This window comes from Cavia porcellus, unplaced genomic scaffold, assembly GCF_034190915.1.
Source record: "Cavia porcellus strain 051 isolate PalLab524CR breed Dunkin Hartley unplaced genomic scaffold, mCavPor4.1 scaffold_2, whole genome shotgun sequence".
In the NCBI taxonomy this organism is placed as follows: domain Eukaryota; kingdom Metazoa; phylum Chordata; class Mammalia; order Rodentia; family Caviidae; genus Cavia; species Cavia porcellus.
In genome coordinates, this window is record NW_026947485.1 from 27,307,245 (window position 1) to 27,327,180 (window position 19,936).

Consider the following 19,936-nt stretch of genomic DNA (forward strand, 5'->3'; position numbering starts at 1 on the left):
CTTGCATGGTGTGACAACTTTGCCAGTGTGCAAAGCTTCACAAAAACTGAAGCTGTCTCTAGGCTTAGAGGAGTCTGTTACATATTTAATATCACTGTAGATTCACATGCTATTGGGCAGCCTATGGGTAGAAATGTGACAAGCAGTATGAAGTATTACAAGATAATAGGGTATATAAAGAAAAGGCCTCTGAGTGAGTTGAATTCTGGCCTATGGATTAGCCCCTTGACAGAATGCTTGTCCTTAAAGTTACACTGAGTTAACACTGGGCAAGTCTAGTGGAGTTCTCCAGGGGCTCGTCCCCATCAACAAGTCAAAACTTTTATCCATGACTTGGAGGAAGACAGCATATATTCATGAGCACACACAGCTGGAACACACACGCTAATTTTTTTTAAAAAATCAAGATTCCTCAGCTGCTATTTCTGTGTGGTACTCAGAGGAACCCTGAATACATCGGTAATTCAGGCTCTAATAGCACCCCTTGAAGGAACCCAACTTCCTCATAAAGGGCAACCACCAGGCTCCCAGGCACAGTGAATGCTAGAGGGGAGTACCAGAGGTGCAAGCAAGGCCTGCTGCTCTTCACTAACTGGATGGCAGTCCCCAAGGAGGCCATCTCAAGACAATACAGATGCTGTGGGGATGCAGGGCCCAGCCACAGCCCTGCTTCCCAGCCTCCAGCAGGACACTGTGTGCTCCACAAGCAGCTACTGCCATGGGGTGGGGTGGGGTGGGGTGAAGTGATAAGTTTGCAAAGGAGGAGAAGAGTGTCAGATGGAGAGAAATGCTAGGGGAGATCAGCTACCAAGTGAAAGTCCCTGCCACACAGCACTGCCAGTGAATCACAGGTTCTGTTGGAAGATGATTTCCAGGATTCCTGAGGGGCCCCAGATAGGAAGTTCAAGATTGATAGAAAGTCCTGCTTCTCATCTGAATCGGGCTGCATTGCCTTCCCAGCTGTTATCCACTCTATACTGGAAAGGAAGGACCCACATGAATCAAACCTCCAGCCAAAGCTATGTCCCCAAACAGGCAGAAGAAATGGCATAGTTTCAAAGCCAACGGCAACCATTTCTCTTTTTTTGTCTTTTGTCTTTGTGTCCATACCTGCTAATGCACTGACCAGGAAGTAGGCTGTTGCAAAGAGTTTCTGGTTGCTGACTTCATCTTCAGGGCCAGGACAATCCCCTTGTATCCTGCATCCCACCAGATGCAAGAAGTCCTTGACGTTCTGCTGCTGAGGGTGCTTCAACTCCTCCATTGCCAGCACTGCCTGCAGGGACCAGATGCCGCCAGCTATGTCGTCACACTGTAAGGCAGGGAGACAAGGAAAGGATACTGTGGTGCAGCCAGAGCCCCATGAGGTACACCTAACCTAGGCCCTCTGTCCCATCAAACACACCCCACAACCTGTATCTACTACCAAGTAAAGCAAAATGCTGGGCCTTTTCTGTGTTGATGTTACTTATCCACATGTTTAAATTTCTCCAAAAGGAAACAGTAAGCTGAGCCTTGCCCAAGTACTATCCTTTTGCAAAGAGGAAGGAGGTATGTGGGGACTCTTGAGGAGACCCAGATAAAAGCAGTCTTAAGTCACACCAGAGACAAGGGACAAGTGGATATATACAGAATAAAGGATACAAAAAAGCATCATCCTCTTATGGTCCTCAAGCTCTAAAAACAAAGCCCTCCTAACAGCACATTCCTAGCCAGACCTAAGCAGCCTCATATACCCACAAAGGGCCAGATGTGGAGCCAGGAGCTTTGCCACACAAGCCAGTTCTGACCACCCAGCCAGCTCTCCATCTGTGGCCTCTATATCTGGATCTGCTTGTATGACAGCGTGCCCTCTACCACGGAAGCAGTGTTCTCTAGCATCCAACAGAGCATCTAAGGCTGTTGTCACAGAGGGCCAGCCTGACATTTTCCTTTTAGGAGCTATTTTAGGAAGTAAAAAGCAACAGCCTTTTTGAAATATGTGTGTACTCCCTGGGGCTAGGCTTAGCATCCACCGGAATGCCAAGGTCTCCTGGGTTGTTGCACTATTTCAACAACTGCAGGTTCCTAAGGTCTTACAGCACAACCTAATTTCAAGACAGAACAATAATGTGAATGCTCTCTTGGAAATCATAATCAATTATTCCAACTCCTATAGAAAGAGAAAAAACAAAACCATAGGGGAAAAAAGGTTTCTAAAACCTTCGTTTTAAGGATGGAAAATCTGAGCATTTGGTATATACAAAGCTTGTGTTTCCATCACCATTTGCACAACTAATAGTTAAAGGAACTTATTCTCCAAGGAAATCCTGCTGCTGTAAAACAGAAAGGTGCAAGGCCTGATTCTCCCTGAGCTTACCAGGACAGGTTCACTGGGACCCTTTCACATAGCCCCCTTGTGGGTTGAATAGCCCTGGAATATGTTTACTTGTGACCTTTTTGGAATAGATGTTACAGCAGATATAATTAAGGTGATGATCTTGATGAAATTATCCTAAACTGGTCCTGGGTCCAGTGATGGTACCCTTACAAAAGAGTAAAGGAGCCAGGCATGGTGGTACATCCCTGTAATCCCAGCACTCGGAAGGCTGACGCATGAGGATAGCAATGAGTTTGAGGCCAGCCTGAACTACATAGCAAGGCCTGCTCAAAAAACAAAAAGAGTAAAGGAGAAGCCAGGCGTGGTAGGCCTATAAGCCCAGTCCTCTGAGAAGCTCAGGCAGGAGCAGTGCAAGTACAAGCCCAGCCTGGGCAATTTAGTGTCTGAGCAAGACTGTTTCAAAATTAAAGAGAGCTATACCTCAACTCAGTGTAAAAACCCTGGCTTCAATCTCCAATACTCCAAAAACAAAACAAAGAAAAAGAAGAGTACATGAAGACAGAGCAGAGAATCGGATGATGCACCGCAGCCACAGCCACAGGTGTGCGGAGCCATCAGATGCTGCAGAACACAGGAAGGATTCTCCCTAGGCCTTTCAGGGGAAGTGTGACCCTGCCAACACTTTGACTTCTGGCTCCTAGAACTTTAGGAAAATTAATTTCTGTGTTTTAAGCCCTAAATCTGTGATCATTTGTTGCAGCAGCCCTAGAAAGCCATACATCCTCTCTCCCTGATGTCAGCTACCTTTCTGCAGTTAGAAAATTAAAGGCCTGTAACTAAGAATGAAAATAGGCCAGGTTTGGGGAAAAATATGGAAAACCTCACACAGTTTCATTCTAGGTCAAAGCCCTGGCCTCAGAGGTGTGGCCCGTGCCCCTCTCCACATCAGTCAGGCTTTCAAGCCCTGCTGGAGAGGTGCCTGTCTCACCACTTGCTCCAGGACCACCAAGAGTTCTTCATCAAACAGGACCACCTGCAGGAGGTTGCGCAGAGCCATCTGCTGCGGCTCTGGCAGCTCCGTGAAGGGATGGAAATTCCTCTCCAGTGGCAGAGTTCCTGTGAACACAGAGCAGACCCAGTGCTGTGACTGTGTGCAGTCACGTCATGAGACAGCATCGCCTGCTTCTCACTGCTCATTGTCATCAGATGTCTTGTAAATATTCCCACCTACGTCCAGTCATGAAACTCAGAACTAAAGAACACTGAGGTAAACACCATCCTAAATGTTTTACTGCAACCAGAAAAACTACACAGGGAGGGAAGGAAGAGAAAGGAGAAGGCCCCGTTTTAGACTTTAGGCTTTGCTCTTCTCTGATGACTCAGAAATTCTAAAATGCACACATTCTTATGCCCTTTTTGGAATACATTGCAGATTTCAATCCTTTCACACTTACTGCATGTTTTTCAGAGGGGCTGGCATCCTGTGTTCATGACAAACTCAGCTTTTCTCCTTTTCCCTCCTTTCCTCCTCCACACATGCTCAAGTTGCACGTGGAGTCCATTCAGCTGTGCTACTCACATCTTCTGCAGGATGCTTGAAAACCTCTCCCCTTAATATCAGGTAACTTTAGTAACCAGCTAAGCCTTCGCCAGCCTCATCCTGAAGAAAAGATCTGTCCTGGTTAGTATCAGATGCAAGGCACCTCTAGCTAGAATGGTAGACTCGAAGGGCAGGCTTGCAGGGAAGGATGCAGTAAGAAAGCCAAAGCCTGGGGCTTGTCTCCTCTAGGTAGTGTAGCTCCAGGCTGCAAAGCTGCTGTTGTGCTGTGTTGTGGTTTGTTTAAATATCCCCCCAAAGCCTCATGAAGTCATAGAAGTGGCTGAATCTAGCATTTGTGATTGGTTCATTGACCAGCGCCTAGGAGTGATGGTGTGAGTGCTACATCCCCCATCCATCAGGGACAGGTAACCAGCATACAATATAAGGCAATGAAGGAGGTGTGCTTTTTCCTCTTTTGGCTCTTTTTCACTCTTGTTGCTTGCAGCTGCCATGAATGATTGCTTCTTAGGCATACCACCCTGCCATGGAGCTAGCTGAGTATGGATTGAACCCTCAAAAAACTGTAAGCTAAATAAACCTTTCCTTCTTCCATTTTGGGCATTAGGCATTTTGTCTCAATGAGAGAAAAGTAACCAAGACATGCTGCTACCCCAAAAACGTGGCCAGAAGTCCCATTCAGCTACCTTCCACTGAGATGCTTAAGACCGGACTCTCATATCCATGTCTTCTAGCATAACACCTTGAACTCAGGACTCATTGAAGCCTCACTGAGGAACCTCTCTCCTTTCCTTCTACCACAAAGCACACTGAATTGTTCCTAGCTCTTTTTCCAAAGCACTTACCAAATTTTATTTCTCCTTTTCCTTGCATCTCCTAATGTACACTGTATTCCCGTATTGCACCAAAGCACATTTTAAAAGACAACATGCTGTGGACAGAACTACTACAGGCACCTCACAAATCCTGCACCACCTTCTCTTCAGCACCATGTGGCTCATGCAGGTGGAAAGGGAGCCCCAAGAGGCTGACAAAGCATGGCTTGGCTTGGCACTGAAGCCTGGAATATAATGACACACATGCAAAACCTAGGCTCTCCCTTGCTGTCCTGCTGTTCTTAGTAGTCAGCATGCTTCTGTGGTCACAATGAAGGAAAACCCCAGGTCCTTGATTGCTTCTCTCCTCAATTTTCCACCTCAAAACTTGTCACCCAAGACCTGGCGTTCCATCATATCTGATAGGAAACTCGTACTGAGTGGACCAGCACTCAGCAGAGCCACCTTCTTTTCAGATGTTTTCCATGACTCCCTGAGGAGTCCCTGATCCTGAAGGGCACAGCATGTCTTGGGATTCAATGTTCACTTAGCCACCAGCTGGCCACACCTCAGTGTGGTGGCATTACCTTGTTTTAAAACACTGAACAGTCCGTCCTGGGAAGACACTCCATGACTGGCATCCGGCACGTCCATGAAAACAAACTCTCGATAGGCCAGATGGTCCAGAGAGGCAAGGTCAGATCTCGGCTCCTGCTCGAAGCCACCGTGCTTCTCATGGAGGAGGCAGAATACTACAGTGTACAGGAAAAGGAAAAGCCAGGTCCAAAGTCGGCCCGGCCATGGCATGTGTTAGAACCTTCATTACCTAGCTTGGGATGCAGCAAAAGACCCATCACCTTCCCCATAACCCACACTTCCTGTACATGCCTGCAATGCTTGACTGAATACCAAGCCATTCCTTACAGACACAGAAGCAATGGCTATTTTTCACGTGAAACTTTCTGGGGTATATTTTCTGAAATGTAGGAAGCAATGCTTCATACACTGGAAATACTTCCTATCCTGCTCTGAAAACCTAGTCAGACAAATGAACCCACCATATATAAAACAACAGGGGAGATTTATAGTATTAAAGATTTATCATCAGAGCTGAGAATGGTGGCACATGCCTAGAAAACCAGTACTCTGGTAGGCTGAGGAGGCTTGAGTTTGAGCACAGCTTTGGCAACCTAGGAACTTAAACCTGTCTCAAAATAAAAATAAGGCTGTGACTGCAGCTCCGTGCAAAGGCTCTGGTTCAAACTCAAGTCACTATCTACATACATACATACATACACCAGTATATTTAGATGCACACATAGTTACAAGCACTTTTATGGTTACATTTGTAAGGAGTCTTAATTACTTTATTAATGAAGAGAATGATACACTACAATAAAAACTACTCATTTCTACAACTATCTGAATAAATTTCACAAACTTGCCCCTGAGTGAAAAAAAGCCAATCATACGTGCATGTACCACTGTGGATCAGCAGCAAGACACAGGAATTATAACCCCATTATGCATGTACTAATCCTTGAAGTAGGCCCTGAGGAATCACCTTTCCTCTTTCAGAGAAGGGGAGCTAAAACAGCAAGATCAGCAGCCTGCCTGAGCTCTCACAGGAGGTCAGGGGCTGACACTGGCACCCAGTCTGCCTCAGTGCAGAGCTCACATCTCTCTGTCTTGGCGGAACAGAGGGAGTGCTACCCTGGTTATCTCTCAGCACCCCCTGCCAAGCCTGTCCACCTTGTGACCTGGCCATGGTACACTCCTCTAAGCCCTTCTGCTACCTCTCCCATAACCCAAAAGCAGAGGGGGATCCTGTACAGTGTGTGCCTGGGAGAAACATGATATGGGGGTCCCCTCAGCATCTGAAGGAAGTGACACTCACCAAACCGGCCGTCCTGTTTCACGTATAACTCAATGATGCCATAGGCAATGGTGGTGGCTGCCGGGATCTCTAGCACCACACTGGTGTCTTTCATGATATTCCCGTCCTCCATCGCTGACACCTGTGGATGAGAGCACACACTCCCACCTGGACACTCACGCCTTCCCTGGCCCTTTCTGCCTCCCCACTGTGTCCAGCCTCTGCCCTGTACATAAGGATCCCGAGGACACCACCTCATACTAAGGGGCAAAGAGAAGCCTGCTAGCACGAGCTTTCATCCTTGTTGGCATCGGGATGTATTACCACAGTCAGTGGCCAATCTGGAGGTACGGAAGTCAGATTCCAGAGCATGGGGTACAGGGAGGTTAGGTAGTCAGTGTGAAATAAAGATGTGATGCACCACAAAACTGTTTCAGTCAACAACAGACCACATAAATGGAAAAGTTCCAATGCCATCATAAGTAATAGAGCCAAAAATTTCCACCATCCAGTGACTTCACAGCCATCTCAACATGGTTACACAATGTATCACTCGTGTGCTGTGGTGATACTGGCATAAACAAACTTGCTTCGATACCATCATATAAAAACACAGCCCATACAATTATGCATAGCACAGAAACTTGAGGATGACAATTACTGTTACTGGTCCATACATTTATTATACTACACTTTTTATTTAGGGTATACTCCTACTTATTAAAAATGTACCATGGAGCAGCATGCCACATCACATTGACAGCAGCCTCAGAGTCTCTTCACAGCACAAAGAAGCCATGACAAGTGAATGACCTAGACCATCTAGCACACGTAGCAATGTCTGCACAACAGCAAAACCATCCAATGATACATATTTCAGAATATAGTTAAGTGATACATGGTTACAAATAAGATCACATCTCAATTTTCTTCATCTAGGAAAACTTAGAAATCCTAATGAAAATCCCAGAGAAGCTTAAATCTTGATTGGGAGAACCTAGCTGAGTCATCACCCCTGTGGATGGGGCTCTGGGCTGGTAAATCCAAGAAGACCTTGCGGCAGCCAGGAGCGGCTGGAGGGAAAAGCTGGGCCTAGAAGGGCACGCAGGGAATGCTGGGAAGTCAGGCATCAAGTTTCTTCTTCAAATCCCAGTAAATACAAGCCCTTCCATTGGCCATTTTGGCATAAACCTGTAACCCAGCACTGGGGAGGCTGACACAGGAGGATCACAAGTCTGAAGGCAGCTCATGCTACACAGTGAATTCAAGGCCAGCTTGAAGTACAATGTGAGACCCTTTCTCCAACCAAAAACACAGATAGCCCTTCCTGCAGTTTTCAGAGAACACTGAAAATCTTTTGTTGGCCATATACTGGAGAATATGGAACTATTTTTAACAACACTACTGATTAAAGTGTGTCAGTTTAGATCAAGAAACACTGGGAGGGCTCGTGACTCTCAAGGGGCTTCCTCACTCCCACGGGTGGTGCCCATGGGTAGGAATCTTACAGGGTGAGAGGTACCCTCATTGGGTACCTCTGTCCCTACTGCTATCCAGCCAGGCCATGTGCTGGCATCAAACAGTCCTCAGCTCCAGACTACATCTACACCAACTTCCCAGGTCATCTAGAAAAAGCCAAAAGGTACCTAAAGAAGGAAATTGCTAAGAAAATGAGGCATGATCTCTTGGAAAATGGCAGACTAGTGATTAGCAGCAAGATCAGCCTGAGTTCTGGAATCCAGACACCCAGAAAATAACTTACTGAAGAGAAAAAAAAGTAGCTCAGTGGGAATCAGAAAGGAATTGACAGGAAAATTAATGTTACAGAGAAACTGGTGATATGGGCCACACTGCAGACAAAAGAACGGAGGGGCTGGAAGCTGGGGGGAGAAGGGGGAGCCTCCACAAATGTAAAGTAAGTGCCCAGGCTCAGCAGCTTCAGGAAGAAACAGACCAAGCCTGAGAACCAGGCCCAGGAGGAGACTAGGGATGCAAACTGCAAAAGCAGCACAGGTTTTGGTCCAAGATGACTCCTTCCACACAGGGGCAGCAGTGAGGGTGGCACCCGCTCACCGCCACAGAGTGCGTAATCAGGCACCTTTCAGGAAGGTGTTGAACAACTAAAAGACAACTTTGCAAATTCCCAGTTTAACTCTCCCACAGCACCTAGGGGAGAGACAGTCACAGGAGTCAGATGTGAACAAATTCATTATTGTAGCAGAATTCAGCACTCAAAAATCGATAGTGTTCCTATATGCCAACAATTAACTCTCCAGCAAAGAAATGAGGGAAACAATACCATTCATAACAGCATCAAGGAAAATTAAATACTTAGGAATTAACCTAACCAAGAAAATGAAGGACCTTAATAATGAAAACTACAGCATTCTGAAAAAGGAGATTGTAAAGGACATCAGAAAATGGAAAGATATCCCCTGTTCCTGGATATGCAGAATCAGTACCATTACAATGGCATAATCCTAAAACTCACGCCTAGGTTTAACACAATCCCGACCAAAATACCAGCAGCCTTCCTCATAGAAGTGGAGAAAGCAACCCTAAAATTTCTATGGAAATAGAAGAGACTCAGAATAAGGAATGCGATCCTGGGCAATAAGACCAAAAAGCAGGAGGCATCACAATCCCAGAATTCAAGTTCTACTACAAAGTTACAGTGATAAAAGAATCATGATATTGGCAAAACAAAACAAAAGACATAAGGATCAGTGGATCAGAACAGATAATGCTGAAACAATTCCACGCACATTTAGTTACCTGATCTGTGACCAAAGGGCCAAAAATTTACGCTGATAGAAACATTGCCTCCTTACCAAATGATACTGGGAAAACTGGCATTCCATATGCAGAAGATTGAATCTATACCCATAGCTCTCACCAGACACTACACTAAAATCAAAATGGATCAAAGATCTAAATGTTAAAACAGAAACACTAAACCTGCTGAAAGATAAAATTAGGTAAAATTCTTTAAAGATACAGAAATTGAAAGGGTCTTCTGAATAGAACCTCAGTTATACAAGAAATAGCACCAACAATCAATAAATGGAATCATACAAAATTAAAAAGATTCTGCACAACAAGGAAAACTATTAATAAGAGTGAAAGATAACCTACATGAAGGGAAAAAATTTTGCCAGCTATTTCTCAGACAGAGGACTGGTATCTACAATAGAGAACTCACAAATTAGAGCCCTCAAAATAATCAAAAAGTGGGCATCTTGAAGTGAATAGACACTTCTCAAAAGAAAAACAGCCAGTAAATCATGAAAAAATGTTCAGCATTTCTGGCCATTAGAGAAATGTAAAAATAAGACAACATTGAGATATTATCTTACTCTAAAAAATATAGCTCTCATCAAGAATTCAAATGCTAACAAATGCTAGCAAGACTGTGCAGGGAAAGGAACCCTTCCACATTACTAGTGAGCATGTAACCAGTATAACCATTTTGGAACTCAGTGAAGAGACTCATTAAAAAAATAAAACTAGAAATTCCATTTGATTCAGGTATTCGCCTTCAAGGCCCCCGAGACTGCAGCAAATCTAATGACAACCTGGAGCTGCCTGCACCACCAGGTGAGAGACTGTCTGAAGGACCAAGCTCGGTAAGGAAGGCAGTCCACATCCTTGAGACCTGGGCCCAGCAGTGACTGAAGCCACATTGCCCCAAATGTCGCCATTGCACAAGCCAATTTGACTTGTATTTCTGCTAATGCGTTACAGTAAAGAAAGACTTCTGGCTAATGAAGGCACCATCCGAAAAGACCCCAGACGGAAGTCCCCGCAGCCTGGACAGCACTGGTGCTGTGGTCTTGGCTTGCGTGCCCCGGCCATACACACCTGCACTATCTTGGTGTGGATCCCTACCACGCCACCACACTTCTCCTCAATCTGAACATGCTCAGATATCACACACTTCTGCGTTGTCACGATCTTCTGCGTCAGGACACACAGGACCTCATTCCTTCTCTCTAGCACCTGCTGGAGCATGGGGTTTTTCAGGTTTATTGTTCTGAAAAACAAAAATGGCCATGAGTAGCCCAGTGTCTTGGGGGCTGGGGGGATGGATACAGTAAGACTTTCTCCTCTTACACAGCTGGTAGCTGAGAGGGGAACAGGTGACAGCCAGTTTGTTGATTTCTTGGTGAAAAAGGAGACAGGTTGTCCTAAAAGGCATCAACCAAACTCTCCCGAGGCCACAGCAAATCAGCTCTGAGGGGCCAACCTGGATGCCAGAGGGAAGGAGATTCTCTGTCAAACAAGGTGCTGCTTCCAAGGAAAAAAGGAAAGAAAACCAATCCACAGGGGATAAGCAATCCAGCTGCTCTGAGCCACAGGAGGGCTGAGGGGTGACTGATACCACAGCTAGAGCCCAGGAAGCACAGGGACATTGTGGGGTTAGGGGAGGCTTCAAGCACAAGTAGCTAAAAGGAAATTAGATTTCAATTACACAGGAATGTCTCAGCCTAACAGCAGGAGAACTGTGTGACCTTTAAGAAGGGTTTTGGTGGCACTTCATGCACAGAGAAGCTCTCAGGCCAGTCTGGCATGGCCTTCCGGGGTCGCCCAGCAGAGATGTTGGGCTTCCCCCTGCCCATCTCAGCCAGGAGAAATTCAGCAGCATTTCAAAAGCAGGCTACATTTCTATTTGCAGAAAATGATTCTGTGCTTGGGAGCAAATGAAGAAATAAGCTCTGCGGAGTCTCATTCATTGGTATATCTATACCGTCAGGGGAAGGAACCAAAGGAGAATGGAGTCAGCATGGAAAGCATCAGGGTTTATACTGGGTTTTAGGGCGGCTCATGGCCAATTACCTCGTGAAACTCGGGGCCCATCCCAAACCACACACAGGGACAGGACACTAGGCCAGACGCACTCAGATTCTCCAGACTTGGGAATGTGTCCACTAGCCAGAGGAAGTCTCTGGAAAGGCTTTCTAATGTACTAACCTGCCTAGGGTGGACACATGACCAACACATGAATGACACCAAAATGTGACACACCCACAGAAAGGAATGAGATTTTGACACATGCTACAACCCAGTTGAGCTTTAATGACAATATATCAAGTGACATAAGCCACGCATAAAAGGACAAATATTGTATGATTCCATATACATGAAATATCTAGAATAGGCAAAATCATAGTGACAGAAAGACGAGAGGTTATCAGGAGTTGAGGGGTGAAGAAATGGGAAATCATTAACGGCTACAGAGTTCTGGTTTGAGGGGGAAAAACAGTGCTACAAATGCATAGTAGTGACAGCTGCCCAACAGCATGAATGCACTTAATACTACTGCACCATATGCTTTAAAATCCCAAATTTTAGGCTTTGTGTATGTTTTAATCACAATAAAAAAGGAAAGATAAATTTTAAAACCAGACACACATGCTAATTGCATACAACCAGCAGAATTAAGTGCTGTATGGGCACTCCAGATTTCCCACATTTGTCATGAGATTCACAGAGCAAAGTCACCATTAGGAACTCTTGGGACCTGGGTCAGAGGGCCATCTTCATGCTGTTCTCTTGTTTAAAAGCTGTCAGTGGCTACATCCTGTCTCGGTCATTCACCCAGGCTGCAAGGGCTCCATGACCTAGTCCTATCTCCTTCCCCAGGCCTTACCTGCCAGCTTCTTCTTGTGCCTTAAGCACACAAGGCACAAGCCCAATTGTGGCCTATGCATTTTGTCCCCAGCTGCCGCATCTCCTGGATGTATTTGTCACTTCTCCCCTCACACACTCTGCATACAGTGACAGCCCTGTCACACTATCACAGCCTAAGCACACTTATCTAGAAAGCATATTTCCACACCAGTATTTTTTTAACTCATTCCTTTACTTGCTCATTGACTAGATATAAGCTTCATAGAGGTAGAGACCATTCATGGACACTGCATATCTCAGGACCGCATCAGCACCTGGTGTACAGGAAGGACCCAATAAATATTTTTAGAGCAAATAAATACAGAAAACATGTTATCTCTTTTTCCCCCTTTTGCCTATTGCATTAACGAATGTCTCCGTATGTGGACGCACCTGAGTGAAAGAGACACAGCATATAGAAAGAGGCAAATGAGGGTCAGTAGTCTGGCTTAAACAATGGTAGGTAAACTGGGCTTGTGGCGCATGCCTGTAAATCCTAGCACTTGCAAGGCTGATGCAGGAGGAACGCTGTGAGTTTAACGTAAACTAAAGATCAAGACAGTCTCAAAAGAAAAGAAAAAGAAATGGTAGGTAAGCAGATTTCTTCCATTGTTCAGCCATTGTTGAAGCAGCAGTTACCAACACAAAGCTTGATCCCCTTGTGACTTCTGACCAAAACAAAAACCATGAAAAACTTTTCAGTTTCCCCTCCCACATTTGCAAGAATTTCTTCCTCTCCTCCTCGACAGCCAAGACAAAACTACAATGCTCCATCATGCCAACTGGAAAGGGTGAAGTATTAAGGTGGGCATATTAGCAAAGGTGTCTAGATTCACAAAAAGAAATATGCATCTAGCAGGTACAGGGGGAAGAAGACAAAGACACAAATATCACCCCTGCAAGGTGGCTATCACTGAACTAAAACTGGACAAAGGCTACGAGAAGATCCCTAAACAGACAAGCAAATTTGGTCAACCAGGAAAGGAAAAGGGCAAACATAAGAAGAAACAATTGAGAAGATGTAGAAACAATATACTCACATACAATCCTCATTAAAAACTGCTAAGGACTGAGGACACAGCCCAGCGGTAGAGCAACTGCCTACCATGTGTGAGGCCGAGTTCTCAGCACCACAAAAGCAAAAGTGCTAACATGGAAAAGAAAACTGACTTTCAAGGAAAGTGAGGGAGGATGCTAGAAATTAACATAGAAGTAATAGGAACCTAAACAGGGTAGAGAGCCAGAAGGACAACCTGAGAAACCTAGAGAAAAGAGAAAGCAGTTTGCAATTTTAACTTCTGCTCCTGACCTGGGGCAAAGAACATAGCACTGCAAGGAAAAGGTAAATAGCAAGTGCCAGCAATCCTGATCACAGCAGCAGGACAGCAGGACAGCGGTCCTAACTGGAAAGGCATACCAGTCTCAGCTCCAGTGTGGGGAGCTGGCTGGTCTGAGAGCAGCACCCCTGCTCTGCTCCAAAGAAGAAACCTACTTTGGGTCTTCTCCAACCCCCAGAACGAAAGCTGGTAGGTGCCATATTACCTTAAGGGCCAGCAGCCAGCTCCCTGACACTATCAGAAGTTTGAGCTACTGCATGCTTCACTGGGCATAAAACAGCCCCCGTTTACTTTCTGGAGCTTCAAGACCACCAGCTGCCGTAGCCACAAGCCTGAGTCCCACCCATACTGGACCTGCGGGAACCAAGGATGGTCCCTCCCCAGCCTACCGCCTCAGCACTGCAGCTGCTGGTGTAAAATCCTTCGCATCCCCCAGCCTCATCCCAGAGGATGAGGGGACAGTCACACCCCTGTTCTGCAGCTCCAGAACTGAAGCTATCAGCACAATAAGCCTTCTCTACAAGAGAGATCGATCATATAATCTAGGGCACCTCCCACCACGTGCTTCAGCTCCAGGACCACAGATTCTAAAACCTCAAGCCCTAGTACCTGCTCAACTCAGAGCACCTACAAATGGACTCCCATGTGTGCTACACCTCCAGAGTACAGGTACCAGCACCAAACCAAAACATCACCTGCACATAATCCAGAAGACTTAGGGACACGGTCAGCTGCTGGTGCCAAAAGTCTTGGCATCACTTGTATGCTGTCCTTTGGAACCTGTGAAGGGTGTCATTTGGGTCTCACAGTTTCAGAAAAGTAGCTAACAGTACCATCATCCCCTTCATCAATATTATTTGCCCCAAAGGACTTAGGAAGGTTCCTTTTGTGTTTCAAAATGTCAAGACCATGGTTACAGCATCAACCCAAGCATCATCTGTGCTCATCCCATTGGATCCAGAAAGGGTCCCATCTCATCCTGTGTCTCCAGAACTACAGCTGCTGCCACAACCCCAGGAGTCTCTCACATTTCCACTGAGGCCTGAGGAAGGTCCCCCTGAGATTCTGTGGATCATGTCTGCTGGTGCCACAATGCTTAGTGTTCCTTGTACATGTCCTGAGAGGCCTGGGAACTATCCTGTGCGCACTCTACACCACTCAGACTGTGGGAGTTTCAAGCCCCAGTGCCATAAAGGGTCAACCCTGTGGAGCCTGAAGCACTGCCTTTCCAAAAACTCAGCCACTGTGAAGTCTCACAACTGCCTCCATAAGGGCTGTGTTCTAGACTAACAAGGGACTCCTGACCACTGTTGACATAAATCAAACATGAAATTACACAGAAGCTATGATTTTGAGCTGGATATGGCCAAAGTCAGTTGACAACCTATATCCTATCTAAACGAAAAAAAAATTTTTTTTTGGTCCCAAGTATCAAAATCATGAATTCTCACTTGCCAGGCAGATGCTTATACTGCTGAGCTAAATCCCTGGCCCAAAAAACATTTTCTTATAAAAGACACTTCATAAAACTGGAAGAGGGGAACATTATGCTAGATGCAAAAACATCGAAAAAGGACATAATAAAATTGGAAAAGAAAATGAGATATGCAAAGGAAAGCAATAATTCCCCAGAAATAGATCTCAATTTTAAGGAAATCTAGAAAAATGCTTAAAACAAATTTAAAATAATAATTCTAAAGGAAATCAATGAGATGCAGAATATGGATAAATGATATTAAAAAAAATGAGAAAAACAATTCAGAATGCAAGTGAAAACATCAGAGAGAAATCATTAATAAATCAAAAACCTAGAACAAAAATTTCAACGAATGTTATAAAAATACAACTGAAAACTTCCAAAACAAAGTAGAATAAACAAAAGAATTTCTGAACTTGTGTTTTAATTAACCAAGTCTGACCAAAAAAAGAGGAAAAAAAGGAAGAGGAGAAGGAGAAGGAGGGGGAAGAGAAGGGAAAGGAAGAGGAAGAAGAAAAGAAGACGAAGAAAAGGAAGACAAGGAGAAGGAGGAGGAGGAGGAAGGCGGGGGAGGGGGAGGGAGGGGAAAGGAGAGGATCTGAGTAAAGAGTGCAGCCCACAGGGAAGGAAAGAAAGAGACTTCAGCCAAGGAGGAGGTGGCAAGCAGCACTTTCTCCCTGAGCCCTAACCCACCATGTAGAGGGGCACCTCAGACCTGCAGACACACAGTGACTACTGGGGAGCACAGAGGACTCCGTGGAGAAGTGCACCGGTGGAACAAACCAGCTGACACAACGGAGTACAGTGGCTGCTGGGTTATTCAGGTTCAGATGTGCCCTACAAGAGGGTGCTCTTGTGGAGAGGCCAAATGAGCTCAGAATTCACAGCATCTAGCAGCTCCTAGGGTGAGGCAGAGCTGAGTTAGGTAGGGAGGAAGTCAAAGGAGTGAGTTCAGGACTAGAGGGAGATGAGTACAAGCTGGTAGGAGGCACATTGCAAACTGAAAAAGTCTGATTCCAACCTTACAGCCATCAACCAGCCTAAACTTCCATGGAACTAAAGGTGCAAGCTTGCTGGGATTATCCACTATCCTGCCATAAATCGACAGCCCGCTTACCTGGATTAATCACCATGGATCTGGACTCTGTCTTCCCACTTTGTCTACCAGTGACAGCAGAGATATGTCTTGAAATAGATTTTTTTCTTATTTTCTTCTTTTTTCCTCTCCCTTCTGTTTTTGTCTTGTTTTCTTTTTTCTTTATTGTTCTTGTTTTCATATGAGTGTGAACATTGTTTCTAGGGGTTTTTTGGTTCTGCTCTTATTTTTTTCTTCTCTCTTTCCTTCCTGTCTTCTTCTCCAGTTTCTCAAAGTTTGCAAAATCTTCCTTAGTCCTTCAGCCTTACTTCTAATCTCTTCTACTTCTCTGTTTTTCTGTCTACACCCTTTTAAATTTTGTCCCCTGAGCATAAAATCACCATATTTAGGACATGTTTACTATATACAATTTTCTAATTTGTTTTTAATTTTGTCATATAACCACAAATCTAGTTTATATTGTTAAAGGTGGCAAATTAATAATTACCACAGTTTGTCACTTTCTAGGCTTATGTTTGATGCTACTATTTTTGGTGATTTTACTATTTTAACCACATACTTATTCTAATCCATTGTTCTTCCTGGTATTCCAAGATTGAGATTGTCCAAGGATCATAAAAAATACTACAGGCCAGTACCAAAAAATCAGGGGTTAAGCCAAATATACAGAAACTACTCATTTACAATAAGTTGAAGAGGAAGTATCCTGCAACAGACTCAAACTCAAAAGCCAGCTACAACTGGAAGACATCTCTGAGAAGTAATCATTTCCTAAGATTCTAAATACTAGCAATAAAGCTACTAGTCATAAACAATTTATAAGCATCAACCCAGGAATTAAACTTTAAAAAATAGACAATAAGAAGACACTTAGGCAAGATGTAACTCAAGACTTCCAGCTCACCAAAGGCGAACCCAGGGAGCAATGAAGTAGAACAATTTGAAAGCCACCCACCTAGACTCTCTGAAATGGTAAGCGGAAGTAACAAGGCAGATGAATATAGCTCTAGAAAAAAAAAAATCAAACAGAAATGATTTCTCAGACAACTACAGAGATGGTAACTGTAATGAAAGACATGGTTAGTGATTCTAGAGCAGATACAGATAAAAATATAAAAGAGCTTAGGAAAATGATGGAAATCATGAATGCCCACCATAGGAAAGAAATGGAATCCACAAAACAGATTCAAACAGATCTCCAGGAGATTAAATTCCATTGAAAATATAAGCAGTAGAATGAGCCAACATAAGGACAGAATATCAGATATAGGAAACAGGATTGCAATTAGTGATCACAAAAGGAAAGGTTTTTAAAAATAGCTAGGGCCCATGAAAAATCAATCCAATAGCTGTCAGATAATGCAAAGAAAAATAACAAGATAGATCTGAGTCAATGAAAAAGCAGGTAACAGTACAAATAACATTAAAAAATTGTTCAGAGAAGTAATGGCAGAAAACTTTCCAAGCAGGAAAAAAAGTAATTTGATATACAGATAAGAAAAGCATATAAAACTCCAATTAACCATAATAAAAAAATCTGCATCAAGGCATATAGTAGTCACAATTTCAGAAATTCAACACAACAACAGAATATGAAAAGCTATGAGAGCAAAGAAACAAATCACCTATAAAGAAAAGCTCATCAGAATCACAGCAAACCTCCATATAAACTTCAACTCAAAGAGAACTTGGAGTGAAATATGTTGAGTCCTAAAAGATAACAGCCTCCAAACCAGACTGATGTACCCCCAAAAAATACCTTTCAAAATTGATGGAGAAATGAGAAACTTTCATGTCAAAGAATTCCTGAGGAAATTCACAAATACCAAACCAGCACTCCAAAATGTTCTGAAGCACATTCTAGAAACAGATAACAAAGGCTATAACTCCTTAAACCCCAACAGAATTAATTCACCATCAAGCCAAGCAATTAAACAGACTGGGAGAAAAGGGAACCAACAACAGGAAAATAACTAACACTGACAAGGATAACTTGATACATATCAGTTATAACCATCAGTGTTAATGGTTTTGATTCACCCACCAAAAGAAACAGGCTGGCAAAACAAATCAAGAAGCAAGATCCAACAATATGCTGCATATGAAAAACACATTTACTTCAAAAAGAAATTCTTAGACTGAAAGCCAAAGAATGGAAAATAATATTTCACAGTGCCAGAACATGGAAAAAATCAGGGGTAGCTATTTTATTTGCATACAAAATGGATTTCAACTCAACACTGATCAAAAGGAACAAAAAGGTCACTATGTCCTTGTGAAACAAACAATCCACAAGGAAGAGATAACAATCATAAATATACATGCACCAAATACCAGTACTTAACTATATAAGACAAATATTAATAGACATTAAAAAAATCAAGTAAGTACTAATACAGTAGTAATTCTGGGCCTCGGTACCCCACTCACAAATATATCAACTAGACAAGAAATCAACAAAGAAATATCAAAATTGAACCACACTCTTGAACAAATGGACTTAGTAGATGTCTACAGTGTTCTATCTCATAACATCAGAGTACACATTCTTTTCAACTACACACAGGATATTCTCCAAAATAGAGCACATACTCATAGAACATGCTTAAGTAAATGCAAAGGGGTTGAAATTATCACTATATATTATCAGACTATTGTGCAATGAAACTGGAAATCAATGGTGGAAGAAATCACAAGAACTTCATAAACACATAGAAATTAAGTCATGCTCCTGAACAATGAATGAGTCACAGATGAAACTAAAGAAGAAATTAGAGTTTCAACAACTAAGTAAAAATTCCAGTATAAGATACTTCTGAGACACAATGAAAGCAGTCCTATGAGGGAAATTTATACTAGTAAATACCCATATCAGAAAAACAGAGTGAGCTCAAATAAATAACCTAATGTTAAACTTCAAGCTTCTAGAAAAAAACAGCAAGTCAAACCCAAAGCTTATACAAGAGAGGAAATTACAAATGTTAAAACAGAAATTAATACAATGGAGACCAAGAAAATAATACAAAAAAATCAATGAATGGAAGAGTTGGTTCTTCAAAAGATTAAATAAAATTGACAAACCCTTAACCAACCTTATCAAAAAAAAAAAAAAGAGGAAACACTCAAATCCATGCGATTAGGAATGAAAAAGGTGAAATCACATTGAATCCTGCAGAAATCCTGATCAATATCTACTTAAAGAAACTGTATTCTAATAAAATGGAAAACTCAGAAGAAATAGATTCTTAGATACATATGAATCACTAAAGCTGAATCAAGAAGATATAAATAATCTAAATAAACCAATTATCAGTCAATGAAATTAAAGGTGTAATTAAAAACCTACCAACAAAGAAAAGCCCAGGTTCTGATGGATTCACTGAATTCTACAAGAAATTCACACAAGACCTAATGCTGTTATTTTTCAGACTCTTTAATGAAATTGAAAGGGAAGCAATACTCCCAAATTCATTCAATGTAGCTTAATACAAAGGACCCAGGTTTCCTTCCCTGGGGCACAGACCCATTAAAGAGACAAAAGTCATTATACACATTGATAAAAGGATCAATTTGGAAAAAAAGATATAACAACAGTAAATATGTATGTAACCAATAAGGGGCTCACCTAAATATATATAACAAATCATCCCTTCATGATTAAAACACTAAAAAAGTATGTATACAAGAAACATAATACTAAAGGTCATAAAACTCATATTCAATCATACTGAAAGCATATCCTCTAAGACAAGAAACAAGGCAAACATGTCCACTTTTACCCTTCTTA

The 19,936-nt window shown here is 43.1% G+C and overlaps 1 protein-coding gene across 4 annotated transcripts in view; it reads right to left on the reverse strand.

Annotated features, from left to right (window-relative positions):
- Gsdme (gasdermin E) overlaps positions 1-19,936 on the reverse strand; it is a 61,167-nt gene that overhangs the window by 11,877 nt on the left and 29,354 nt on the right. For 3 of the 4 annotated variants that reach the window (XM_003467909.5, XM_005002834.4, XM_063239551.1), the window contains 5 exons: positions 10,431-10,602; positions 6,591-6,711; positions 5,281-5,445; positions 3,309-3,436; positions 1,111-1,312 (listed from right to left, as the gene is read on the reverse strand). In XM_003467909.5, coding sequence (XP_003467957.1) covers positions 1,111-1,312; positions 3,309-3,436; positions 5,281-5,445; positions 6,591-6,711; positions 10,431-10,602 — 788 coding nt within the window. The remainder of the gene's footprint in view (positions 1-1,110; positions 1,313-3,308; positions 3,437-5,280; positions 5,446-6,590; positions 6,712-10,430; positions 10,603-19,936) is intronic. The other variant, XM_063239548.1, reaches the window with a different exon arrangement.